Source organism: Podarcis pityusensis (genome assembly GCF_964106645.2).
Source record: "Podarcis pityusensis genome assembly, chromosome: 14".
Lineage (NCBI taxonomy): Eukaryota > Metazoa > Chordata > Lepidosauria > Squamata > Lacertidae > Podarcis > Podarcis pityusensis.
Genome location: NC_138039.1, coordinates 23,532,129 through 23,544,329, shown reverse-complemented (window position 1 = coordinate 23,544,329; position 12,201 = coordinate 23,532,129). Strand labels below are relative to the sequence as shown.

General features: G+C 45.0%; 1 protein-coding gene across 6 annotated transcripts in view; it reads right to left on the bottom strand.

Annotated features, from left to right (window-relative positions):
* Positions 1-12,201, bottom strand: part of TSC2 (TSC complex subunit 2) — a 58,750-nt gene that overhangs the window by 46,057 nt on the left and 492 nt on the right. For 4 of the 6 annotated variants that reach the window (XM_080981666.1, XM_080981668.1, XM_080981667.1 and 1 more), the window contains exons 2-14: positions 9,754-9,917; positions 8,775-8,861; positions 8,544-8,654; positions 8,268-8,412; positions 7,401-7,518; positions 6,975-7,023; positions 5,668-5,793; positions 4,862-4,935; positions 3,883-4,009; positions 2,472-2,615; positions 1,323-1,460; positions 824-927; positions 604-685 (exon numbers count right to left, since the gene is read on the bottom strand). In XM_080981666.1, the coding sequence (XP_080837792.1) occupies positions 604-685; positions 824-927; positions 1,323-1,460; positions 2,472-2,615; positions 3,883-4,009; positions 4,862-4,935; positions 5,668-5,793; positions 6,975-7,023; positions 7,401-7,518; positions 8,268-8,412; positions 8,544-8,654; positions 8,775-8,861; positions 9,754-9,891 (1,443 nt within the window). In that variant the 5' untranslated portion in view covers positions 9,892-9,917. Of the gene's footprint in view, positions 1-603; positions 686-823; positions 928-1,322; positions 1,461-2,471; positions 2,616-3,882; positions 4,010-4,861; positions 4,936-5,667; positions 5,794-6,974; positions 7,024-7,400; positions 7,519-7,941; positions 8,076-8,267; positions 8,413-8,543; positions 8,655-8,774; positions 8,862-9,753; positions 9,918-12,201 lie in introns of those variants that run through there. The other 2 variants (XM_080981671.1, XM_080981670.1) reach the window with 2 other exon arrangements.

Genomic DNA, 12,201 nt, shown 5'->3' with positions numbered 1-12,201 from the left:
GTCTAAAACGGATATGATTTGTTGTATAATGGATAAAATGTATAATGAGTTGGAATTCAATAAAATCATAAAAGCAAAAAAAAAAAAAAAAAAAAAAAGAGGGTGTCAAAAAGTCAAATGAAGGAATGAATTTTATTTAATACAAAACATAGTTCAACAACATGTAAGAAATAAGGAAATGAAAATACAAGGGAATGAAACATACAAAAAAATGTAAAAATTTAGGTCCTTGTATTCATGATCTATGGAAAGTATAATAATTATTGGTATTGGAGGGTAGTAACGTGTCATTTTTAAGGTTGGTTTTAGTTATTAGGATGTTGTCCTAGTGTGAGGAGGTATGCTATTCTCATTTGAAGCTGAAGAGCTACTAAGAATTTTAAATAGTGGCATATTTCACCGGATGAATTTGAACATAGTTGTCATCATGTGCATACATAATATATATATTTTTGTGGTTGAAAACTCTTTTTTTTTTTGTCCTCTGCTGCCATTTTGTTTTCCTATCTTGATAGAAGTTCAAGGAAGTGACCTTCTGCCAGACTTAAACATGTGTCTGACATCACCCAAAGAACATTTCTCAGAGTGAAAATGAAAACTCACCTCATAAATCTGCCTATTGACGCTCAAGACGAAAGAGAGAACATGCAGAACTTTGATGCGAATAGCACTCCGTGTCTCATTCCTGAGGAGGAAAAAGGGACAATGGTGTTTTCAAAAAGGAGGAGGAGTCCAAATCATCTGGGTTGTGACCAACATCCAGAGGATGGAAAGTCAGAGATGTGAGGAGAGGAGCCACAGGTAAGAGCTGCAGGGTCCCTACCTGAAGAACCTGTCCATTAGCCCCTGCAGCTTCTGGATCCAGCTGTCCTTCGCGGGGTGGATGGACTGAGCTCGGTAGGTGATCAGGTTCAGAACAGAAGATTCCTTTTAAGCAAAAGGAAAGGCAGGCCAGTACTTAAAAAAACATCCAAGTTCAACAAAGTAAGATTGTAAACTGAGGATTACTCATATATAAAGGGTGATCTGTCATCACTTTATTAAATGGTAGCGGAAGTCCCATGCTCAGTGGCAGAGCATCTGCCTTGCATGCAGGAGGTCCTTGGAGGTCCAGGTAGGGCTGAGAATGGCCCTTGTCTAAAACCAGAGTGGCCCTGCTCACCTGCCCCCAAAAATCCCCCCTGAAGGGCAGCTTCTGGATCCACCCCTCCCCATCCCTTGCATAAGAAAAGATTTTAGTTCCCTGTGCCCCTCCACTGAGTGCTCTTTAAGGAAGTCCTAAGGAAACAACAGGAAATTTCTCAAACATTGCCATGCCTTACAGGTCTCTGACTTGCACATTTCTCCACAAGCTCAAAGTAATGTTTCTTAGAGCCATGGAAGTCATTCTGGTCACATAGCTCCTCCACCGTGGTCAGCAAGTCATGGACAATGGATTTCAGCTCTGGGCTCTCCAAGGTCTGAAAGGAAGAAAACACAACTTGATTAGCCCTCGAGAATCTCAGTGCAGTCATTTGCAGGCTAAATCAAGACAAAATAACTTTTATCACACTACATGTGCATCAGTTAAGTTACCAATGCTGGAATATCTGTGTTATCAACGACTGTTTCTTGCCAATGGTTCCCTGCCCCACTACAAGCATTAATACAATCATCTCAGCCGTGTCACCAATTGGCAACAATAAAAAGGGTGCCTATGTTAACATAGATTTAAGCTCTAATTATCACATTCCATTGTAATTCAACTTCCACCTTACAATTTTCTTCCCCATATATCTGCCAACTAAGATTTCACTTCATATACGTAATGAAGTGGGCTGAGTCCACAAAAGCTTACGCCATTTAAAAAACTGTGATGTCTTTAAGGTGCCACGAGACTCTGAATGTTTTAACTCGGAAGGAAGTGTCAGAGTCTCCTATGCCTCTATCCTTTATTGATGCTTGGAAAGACACAGAACAGGCAGGTGCAGGCTAGAAATTAAAGAAAGTGAAACCCTTCTCTAATCCTACTCCAATAACTCTGCCATTTTGCACCCCTCCCCCCAGAACACATCCAAAATAGCCTCTTTAAATTCTATTCCATGGTGTTAGAACAACGGACATTGATTCTGTGAGACCTTATGGCTGCAGAGACTACTATTGCAAGGCTGGAAAAATAAGCACTCAACCCAGTCAGATGAGCGGCGTATAAATATAATTATTATTATCATCATCATTATTATCATCATCATCGCCATCACCATCATCTGCTATTCAGCAGTCTGAAGATTTTACTGCCCTTTCTGCGTCTGAAAGTATAGCTTATCATTTTTGCTCTCATTTGGATGCCATTTGGACATATGGACTTTCTATATTAATATGTTTAAGTCAGAATATTTTTATTTGCAATGCCAGCTGGTGATGGTTCTCTTTTTTCTGTTACGTTTGCAAAAACAGTATTAAAAATAAAACAGAAGGGGCTTCCCATTTACCTGCAGCTGCTCGAGCAGCCGCTCGATGATATTCAGGAGGATGTCCCAAGTGACTGCCTGGAGGTCCTTCCCATATTTTTTTATCAGTCTTGTGATGGAAAGGACTATTTCATAAGACACAATGGTATTCGGACTCGTCATGGCCTGGAAGGGGGAGAGAAAGCCCCAAGTAAGGAACTGACATATTGGGACCACCTGAATGACATTTGCTGGTTCCACTGGGTTAGGACACTTCAAGAAGGAAGCGCCCAGAAAAGTATGTTAAGTGCCATACAACTGGAGTAGTCAGAAGGGAGATCAAGGTTTCCTGGAAGACCTCCCAAGTGATTCATAGAGCAGAAACTGTTTCCAACTCCCAACAGTTGTAACAATAGCAACAACAAAAAGTATTTTTTCCCCTTCTAGTCTGCTGAAATCAGGAAAGCTTGGGTTCCCAGACTGTGCTCAGAGCACAGTCCCACACTTTGCAATTCTATGCCTGCCTTCCTAAGCCATGATTTTGCACCTGGTTTTAGGTTATGCACCTCATGGCTTATACTGAAAAGGTAGATTCCACTAGCCTGAAGGCTATGCAACGCTGCCATCCAAAACTAATAATGTGTGTGGGAAAACTGCCAGAGAGATTTCAGGTACACAAGCAAGATCAGAAAGTGCAGGCTGCTACTCAGGAGTAAAGAAAGGAACTTCTGAGCCCTGGCAAACCCACTATAAAGACAATTTCCAGCCAAAAGTGAAAAGGCTGAAAGTGGTGCAACTGAACCACACTGAACAGAAGTGTGGTCACAGATGAAACAGTGACTGCAGGTATCTTTGGCTTTTTCCAACACACCTCTGTCCTTGCTGCTTATGAAGCGTTGTTACAGCAAGAGAAACAGCAATCTTTGCAACCATTATGGAGAGGGGCTTCAGCTCAGTAGCCCATGGGTTCCCTCTGAATTCATGTTCCCCAAGATTTGTTTATTGCATTTTATCCTTTCTCTGAGGAGCACTGTACAGGGATCCTCTCACAACAACCCTATGAGGTAGGTTAGTCTAAGCCAGGGGTAGGCAACCTAAGGCCCATGGGCCACAAGCGGCCCACGGGGGTTGTTTAACTGGCCCATAAGCTGCCCCCGAACCAAGCCACCCACTCAGCGAGTCCCCACGCGCTGCACTAAACTGGCGCAGCACGGAACGGGGACTCGCTTCCTCAGCACCGGAAATCACGAGTGTGCACACTTACGCACGCGCACAATCCGGCCCACGGAAAGATCTCCGCTGGAGTGAACTGGTAAACCTTGCCAACCCCTGGTCTAAGAGGCAGTAATAAGCCCAAGATCACCCAGAAAACTTCACACCTGAGCCAGGATATTAATCTAAACCTCCACCATCTATCACCCGCATGATCCTGGTTCGAAGGGCTCAGAATTACCTTCAGAAAGGAGGGCAGTACTGAAGTTGGCGAATTCCTGAGTGACTGCAGCCTGTGCGCTCCCCACAAAGCCATGCCCACGAAAAACACAGCCCCTCTCAGTAGTGCGGCATCTACCATGTAGGTCCTGCAAACATGGGAATTTTGACCACAATTAGTGGGTCTCAGACATGGGCTTCAGGATCTTCCTTAAATCAGTACCAGTGAGAAAAGGGGAGGGAGGGGCCAGAGCCATCTTTCATTTTTTTTGCTCCTATCAGCACAAGTCCACTCCTCCCAACCTCCTTGCGGTGCACACCTGGCCCTATGGGGTCAGTGTCATCTGGATTTCTAAAACTTCCAACAGTGATGACGATATACAGGCAACTCCCCATTTACGCGCATTCAAGTCACACATGGCCGTGCGTCGCTGCAAACCTGCAAGTGGCACGAAAAGGAGCAAAAACAGCCCTAAAAGAGAGAAGAAACAGCAAAAAGGGTGCAAAAACAGTGTCTAGCAATCCCACGAGCCTTTGCAAGTGCAAACTCAGGAGGCCTATGGAGAGTTTGAGCAAGGAGGTTTAGAGGGAGTGATTGTGGCGTTTGCAGGCTTTTTCCATTTTTTTCCAAATATACGCGATTTCACTTAAACGTGCGGTGCCTCAGATCATAACCCCTGTGTAAATGGGGAGTTGCCTGTAGTAGGACTTGGGGGATAAATATCAAGAGCTCTTCTCTCTGTCTGGATAGCTGCTCAGACAGCCCTATCCAAGCCTTCCTCAGTGAACCGCCACTGAGCTTTGGTCTCACAAAGCATTCCATGCAAAGCTTGCAAGTCCAGCTGCCTGCCCTAGGATGTCAAGAGTGGGGTTAACCCCTGTACCCCTACAATCTTTGGGGCAGCATTAAAGCAGTTCTCTTGTACCAGCGTGGCACCCAACTTTGCGCTTGCTCCCAGCCCCAGGGAAAGCAGAGGTTTCAGCAGGTGGCACAGAAGTACCTGTCCTCCATGATCCGGCACATGTTGTAAATGGCACTGTGCCCCAAGTGAGTTCCTAACAGATTGCGCATGAGCTGAAGGACAAACAGAAGCATGTTGTTAAACGGAAGCAAATCCCTCGGAATTCTGCACACGCACATACATGCATGAACGCACACACACACACACACAAACTGACAAAAAGAAAAAAGAAATGCACAAAATTTATGCACTGAAAAATTATAGAAAGTGCAAAGTCTGGTACAAAACCCTGCAGTAGAAATAAGGAATTTATACAAGATTTGCACAATTCTAGTTGCAAGATAATGAATCATCAAGTTTAACAGTTTGGAAAAGATATTGCAAGAATGATCTTGGTGCAAAACACCACCTTTGGTTTTTCAGCACAGTGAATGCATGCAGAAGCCTTGGGGGTAGCTAGATCTCCTGGGGGTGGACTAGATGTCCCTTGGTATACCTTCCAACTATGCAATTTGGTGATTCTGTGTTTCTATAACTCAACAGTAGGCAGAGGTTTCTGATGCTAAGAACCGTTGATACAGTGGAGCAGACTACCTGAGAAGGTGGTGTACTCTCCTTCACTGGAGGTTTTAAAGAAAGGTCTGATCGCCATCTGCCAAGCATTCTTTAGCTGGGATTTCTGCATTGCAGAGGCTTGGGCTAGATGACCCCTGGGGGTACCTTCTAACTCTACAGTTCTATGAATCTATTTAGCCTACATGGCTAAATAGCTTCCTATATTCAGCCTTTTCTCCCCCAGGACCACCGAACTGCCTTCTACCCAGAGAACTGGCAAGATAACGGACCTTCCAGCAAGGCTCACAGAGTTCCTTCACGTTGATCGTCCGGCACAAGGTGATTATGAAGACTGGGAGGGTTTCCGAAGGCAAGCAGTTGTAGCACACCACGGCGTCAAGGACCTGCAGGGAAACCTGGGAAGGGGGGAAAGGAATGTGATTGCCTTGGAACAGTATCATTAATCTTATTTATTTCAGGTACTTTTAAAACATTTAATTTTCAGGATTTCCATATGAAATACATGAAGTGCTTTTTTAAAAAGAAATACAAAGAACAAGAACGATTAAAAAAAATTTTTTTTTAAATGCACTTTTTTTTCTCTGATGAGCTTTAAGTAGTGTACACGGTCCTCCTAAAGGTAAAGGTAAAGGGACCCCTGACCGTTAAGTCCAGTCGCGAACGACTCTGGGGTTGCGGCGCTCATCTCGCTTTACTGGCCGAGGGAGCCGGCATTTGTCCGCAGACAGCTTCCGGGTCATGTGGCCAGCATGACTAAGCCACTTCTGGCAAACCAGAGCAGCACACGGAAACACTGTTTACCTTCCTGCTGGAGCGGTACCTATTTATCTACTTGCACCGGTATGCTTTTGAACTGCTAGGTTGGCAGAAGCTGGGACAGAGCAACGGGAGCTCACCCTGTAGCACAGGTTCAAACTGCCAATCTTCCAATTGGCAAGCCCAAAAGGCTCAGTGGTTTAGACCACAGTGTCACCCGCGTCTCTAATCCCCACAACAACAGGCTAGGCTGTATTAGGCTAGATGAGAGGCAGTGACTGAGCTCAAGGTCAGCCAGTGAGCTTCCTGGCAGAATGGGGATTTGAACCCTGGTCTCTCAGGTCCTAGTCTAACACCCTAACCACTTTATCACGCTGGCTCTCAAACAGACAGAAACAAACAAACAGAGAACTACCTTTACATGCCTGCTGAACCAGGAAAATCTTAGTCATGCATCTGAATTCAACAGCAAGGGGAACTCTCTAATTTCAGTAGGAAGAGAGTTCCACAGCCGAGATTTTACAGTCCAGCTTCAACTCTGTCCCAAACCACAACCCCACTGCTAATAATCAAGAGAAGGGGAATACTGTTTCCACTTGAGACAACAAACGACAAATTAACAGAATAAGTTGGTTCCAAAGAGGGATTGTTGAGACAGAAAGGTTTGACATCCCAGAGGATTCTGGAGGGAATTCCAGTCATGGGAACCGGAAGGGAGAATGGGTAGAAGTGTTTTAAGAAAGCACCACCACAAATATTGCTCTCCTATTTATAATGGCACTTTGTCCTAACACCCATAGTATTACACATAACTACTGACCTCAATGTCAACTGCAGAAGATGTCTGAATGCATAAGAGGCAAATCATGCTGTAGGAAAGAAAAACATAAAAGTAAAGATCTAGCCCTCCAGGGCAAAATTTCTAAACCTACGGGATCAACCCTACCAGGAAGCCCACGCCATCCCAGAGATACAAGAGCTGGTTGCCCTGACCAAATTCTCCTTCATCAACATGTACTTATGATTAGGCACATAGGAAGCTGCCTTCTACCTAGTCAGACCATTGGTCCATCTAGCTCAGTATCATCAGCACTGATTGGCAGCAGCAATCCAAGGTTTCAGGCAGGGGTCTTTCCCAGCCCTACCTAGAGATGAAAATATGGGGTTCACATGGAGGTCAGACTGCCAATTTAACCCTCAAACAGGGTTTCTTAGAACCAACAGAAGGTTTAAAGATTAGCCTTACTTGACCATGTCAGCGATATATTCATCCAAGTAGCAGCTATTGAACTTGACTAGGTTGACCAGCACCAGCAGGAACTCTGAATTCAAACCAATATCCATCCACTGAAGGACAAATTCAGCTGAAGGAGAAGAAAAGAGGAATGCAGCCTGGAAACAAAATCACTACAAATTAACTTGTTTTCAACTTGCTGTAACACCTCCTGTTTTCTGAATCCCAGAAGGTGTTTCACAGCTGTGACAGATGTACCTCTCGTGCTTCCACCTGACCCATCCAGATATTTACCAGACATGTCTTATTGCAGGGACATCAGAACCGCCTTGCTGGACCAGGTCAAAGGTCCTTCTGGGTTAGCATTCTGCTTCCACTAATGAGCAGCCAAGTACTCCTGGGAAGTCCTCAAGCATGAAGGAAATACCACCAGCCCACCCACAGAGGAGACATATGCTGCTGTATTTATTTCATTGACCTTTAAACCTGCCTCGGTGTCAAACTATGTGTGTATGATTCAGATCTGGGATTCATTATTGGGGGGTTAACTTACAGGAACAAAGGAAGCTGCCTTATACCAAGTCGAGCCATTGGTTCCTTTTATTCAGTCTTGTCCATCTAGCTCAGTCTTGCTGACACTGACTGGCAGCAGCTCTCCAGGGTTGCAGACAGGGGACACTCCTAGCCCTACGTAGAAGTTCAGTTCAGTGACTGAACCGGGAACCTTCTACATGCAAAGCATATTAACTAAAAATATTTTTTGTATAGCACAAGTAAATTGAATGTTCCATTAACTAAGACACATTGCAGGTTTTGGTCACTCTCCTCTCTGAGCAAGAATTTGCCACGATTAAATTAGTGGCTAAAAAGGGGACATACCCAAATTTTCTTCCAAATACGTTACGCATTTTCCGTTATCCGTAAGAGCCTTGAACACTTCAAGCCGTTCGTGCATGTCTTCATTAGAAGGATAATCTTTAATCACTTTGAAAAAGTGAGCTCGGAGGATACCGAGCCCCTCGCCCTAAAAGATGAGAGGAGTGGCTTCTTGACAAATTGTGGCTACTGGAATTTGGAAATCATGTTTTCTGCTAGTCCATAGTCCCATTCACAGTGTCTAGGTTCTGCATGCCTCAGGTGCACTCCGTGTCTTACCTGCCCTTGAATAATTGCCTTCAGGAGGTGGAGCACAGCATGCCTGGCTTCAGCTGGTCGGTCGGGCTGCAGCATATCATCAACCACTTTCCAGATGGCTTCCACTGCATGCTGAGGGCACAGAAAACTCCAGGTTACTCCCCACATTCACACCTCAGTGTCCATTGTGGGGAAGGGGCATTTTGGTGTAACTTCCTTATACATTCAACAGTTTTCTGCCCATGTACTCACATCTTCAAACTTTCTAGTTTTTGCTACCTCACAGATTTGACCGATTGCTCTTATCCGATTGTTCAAGCCAGATTCTACGCTCAGTTCCTGAAAGGAAAAGAAGGCAGCTTTAAACCATCACAAGTTGCTTGCAGCCCAAATAACCTCACAGCTAAAATGCTGTTCTGAGCCCCACAAGCAAGGGCAGGGTAAAAATGTGATTAATATCTAAACCAATTTGTTTTTTATTTAAGATGTGTATGTGCTTTCTCAATGGCAACACTGAGCTCAAATAAAACAATTCCTCTGCTTTTGTGATCTCTTCTTGTGTGGGGTCATGGCCAATGATCAGCATATTGTCACCATACAAAGAGACTGCCAGAACTCTCAACAGCAAGCAAACAGATGGCACTAATCGTAATTCACAGGTAGATAAATGCAGTGTCATCAAAAAGTGGAAATGGAAGAGTTTTGTCTGTCAGCGACCAGCCATCAGGCTCCTCTTTCAAGTGAGGAGGCTGAAGATTCTTGAACCAGAAGGGGAAGGGCACAGAGGGCCAACCCCAGGAGCACTGCTACTGGATAAGACAGTAGAACCAGCATCCCTCCAGACAGAGGATATGGCACTGCTATCCTCTGACATGAAGGACTCCACTGCAGATGATCCAATAAGGACAGAGGCAGTAAGAGGCTATTGGAAAAGGCTGGAGTGCTTTAGATAAAATATCACCTTCCAGCATGGGTGAAGCTAACACTTTGGATGTAGCCTCCACCTTATCTTGGACTCAGTCTCCATTTGAGCTTTTGTTAGCCTTGCCTCAACTGGTCTAGCACCCACCCTGAGCCCTGCCTAGCTCTGTACCCATCCTTGGGCTTGCCACACCATAGAACAGGACACTGCCTCTCTGCCTCCTGTGTTTAACCTGCTTAGGTAGCCTTTGCCCTCTTTTAATTTCCAGCTCCTGATGTAAATCAGGCATCCAGTATATTCGTGTGTTACCTTGAGTATTTCTGCTGTGATAACAAATTCCGTTTGCTTTCCTTCCGATGACTTGGAATTAGATTTGGAATTCCCAAGTCCTAAGAGATTCTTGAACTTCTCCTTTAGGCCAGGATCTTTGCTTTGTGGCTTTGCCATCGTTAACTAAGAAAGAATCAAGGAACCTGTGCAAGTAGAAGACAGAGGATGGCACCGTCAGCAGAACATAGTCAACAGCCCCACGTTTCTTCATATAGTTAGTGCAACACAGATGCTCCATAGATACACAGTGTGCTCCATACAAGCAGAGGTTCCACTCCTTGAAGACAGTGCCATGTGTGCATCCAGTAGAATGCATAAGCTGCTCCAAGGGCTCAATGGGTGGAGTAGTTCCACATGCTCATCAAAGCACCTGCCAAGCACTGGATCAGAGCCTCATGTGACACAGACTGCAATGCCAGAGTACATCATCCATTTATATTATGAGCGTATCATATTTGGAGTGGTAGAGCATTTGCTTTGCACACAGAAATTCCCAGGTTGAATCCTTGGCTTTTCTAGGTAGAGCTGGGAATGTCCCCTCCCAGAAATGCTGGAAAGCCGCTGCCAGTCAGTATTCTGAGCTAGATGGACCAAGGACCTGACTCAGTATAAGACAACTTCCTATGTACCCACAGAGAGTGAGTGTGGCATAGCAGTTAAAAGTGTTGTACTTGGAAGCCTCTGGTTCAATTCTCTCCTCAAGCACTGAAACTCACTGGGTGACTTTCAGCCAGTCATTCTGTCTCTCAGCCCAACCTATCTCACAAGGGCAGGGGGTGTATGCTGCCTTAGGCTCTTTGGAGGAAAGACAATATATAAATTTAATAAAATTCATAAACCATCTTCCAAATGAAATAGGAACAAAGTGACATGGTAAAGCAGGCATAGTCACTATAACTAAATCAAATGCCCCCATCACAATAAATTTGTTAGTCTTTGGGGGCAGGAGGGAGGCTATGCAAACCAAAGTCATAGAATCACAGAACTGTAGAGCTGGAAGGGGTCCCAAGGGTCATCTAGCTCAACCCCCTGCAATGCAGTAATCACAGCTAAATAATCAGATGGTCATCCAACTTCTGTGTAAAAACCTCCAATGAAGGAGAGTCTACCACCTCCTGAGATCATCTGTTCCATTGTCAAACAGCTCTCTTTTCTTTTAATAGATGGGGTGTTAGGAGAGGGACAATACTCTGGTGGAGGACACATGCTTCTTCCGAGGTAGTTTGTCCACCTTTGGTCCCCAACCTGCACTCAGCTCTCACCTGTGGCTCCTAGAAGATGTCAGCATGCAACAGTTGTCACACCCCAGTAATGGCTTTGACTGGCCAGTTAAAGCAGGTGAGGGTAGCCCATGCGTCTCAAACCCTCAATGAGTTAGGGACTTTCCCTGCATGCAAAGACAGGCGCCGGTGGATTGAGACAAGACCAACTGTGGGTCCAACGGTCAAGAATGTGGTTTCTTCACATGCTGTAGTGACAGATGTGAGGGGCAGATGGGGCTCATCAACCTGGGAAGGTAGCCCAATTAGAAGAAAGAAAACTCTGATTCTAAACCTCCACTGCCTTGTGGGATAACTTTGAGAGAAGAAAAGGCTAAGGAGTAAACCGTACATAAAACCAGAGTAGAGTCCCTAAGACGGTTGGAAGGCGCCTTGTACACCTCCCGGCAACTCATTGCAGCCAAGCTAGTGCCAAACATATTGCTCTGCTTTCCTTTGGACCACATCAGCAAGAAAGAAGGGGTCTTGCCATCTGGGCAGCCCAGGACTTCCATACACACTGCCCAGACTTGGGTCCAGGGGAGGTCACTTCAGTGCTGCTAATGCAGCGGTTTGACCACCTCTGGAGGTGCACTCCATTGTCTCTCAAGACAGATGCCAACTACTACTACTACTATTACAGATTTTATTGAAACAGCTCTTATTTCATTTATTGTAGTTATCTTGAGTATTTTTCCACTATGCTACTCCCAACATAAAAGTGCTTTACAGTTCTTGTCCTCACCACAACCCCGAGGCAGGTTATACAGCTGCATCCACTTCACCAGAGAACCTTGGCTGGTCCAAATATCTCAGTGACACTATAAGACTCTTAAGAGAAGACTAGCAGGAGGGCCACCATTCTGAAAGCTGTTTCCATGCACAACAAATTCTGCAGAACTCAGTGTCATAATGGGATAATGCATTGCTTGCTAGCAGCACACGTTCCCCTCTCTAAAACTGGCCTGCAAGTTAAGAGATTGCAAAACACATGCATAGCCATTTGCTCCTAGCATGCTCATGGAGGTAAGACAAACCCAGGACATCCCTGGAAATCTTGGTGACACCACCACCACCTCTGTCTTTGCAGAAGCTAATTCATTATTTGTCTCCACAAAACACCCTCATGTCACAGCTGCTGTTACACGGTTAACACCATTTCCGTTAA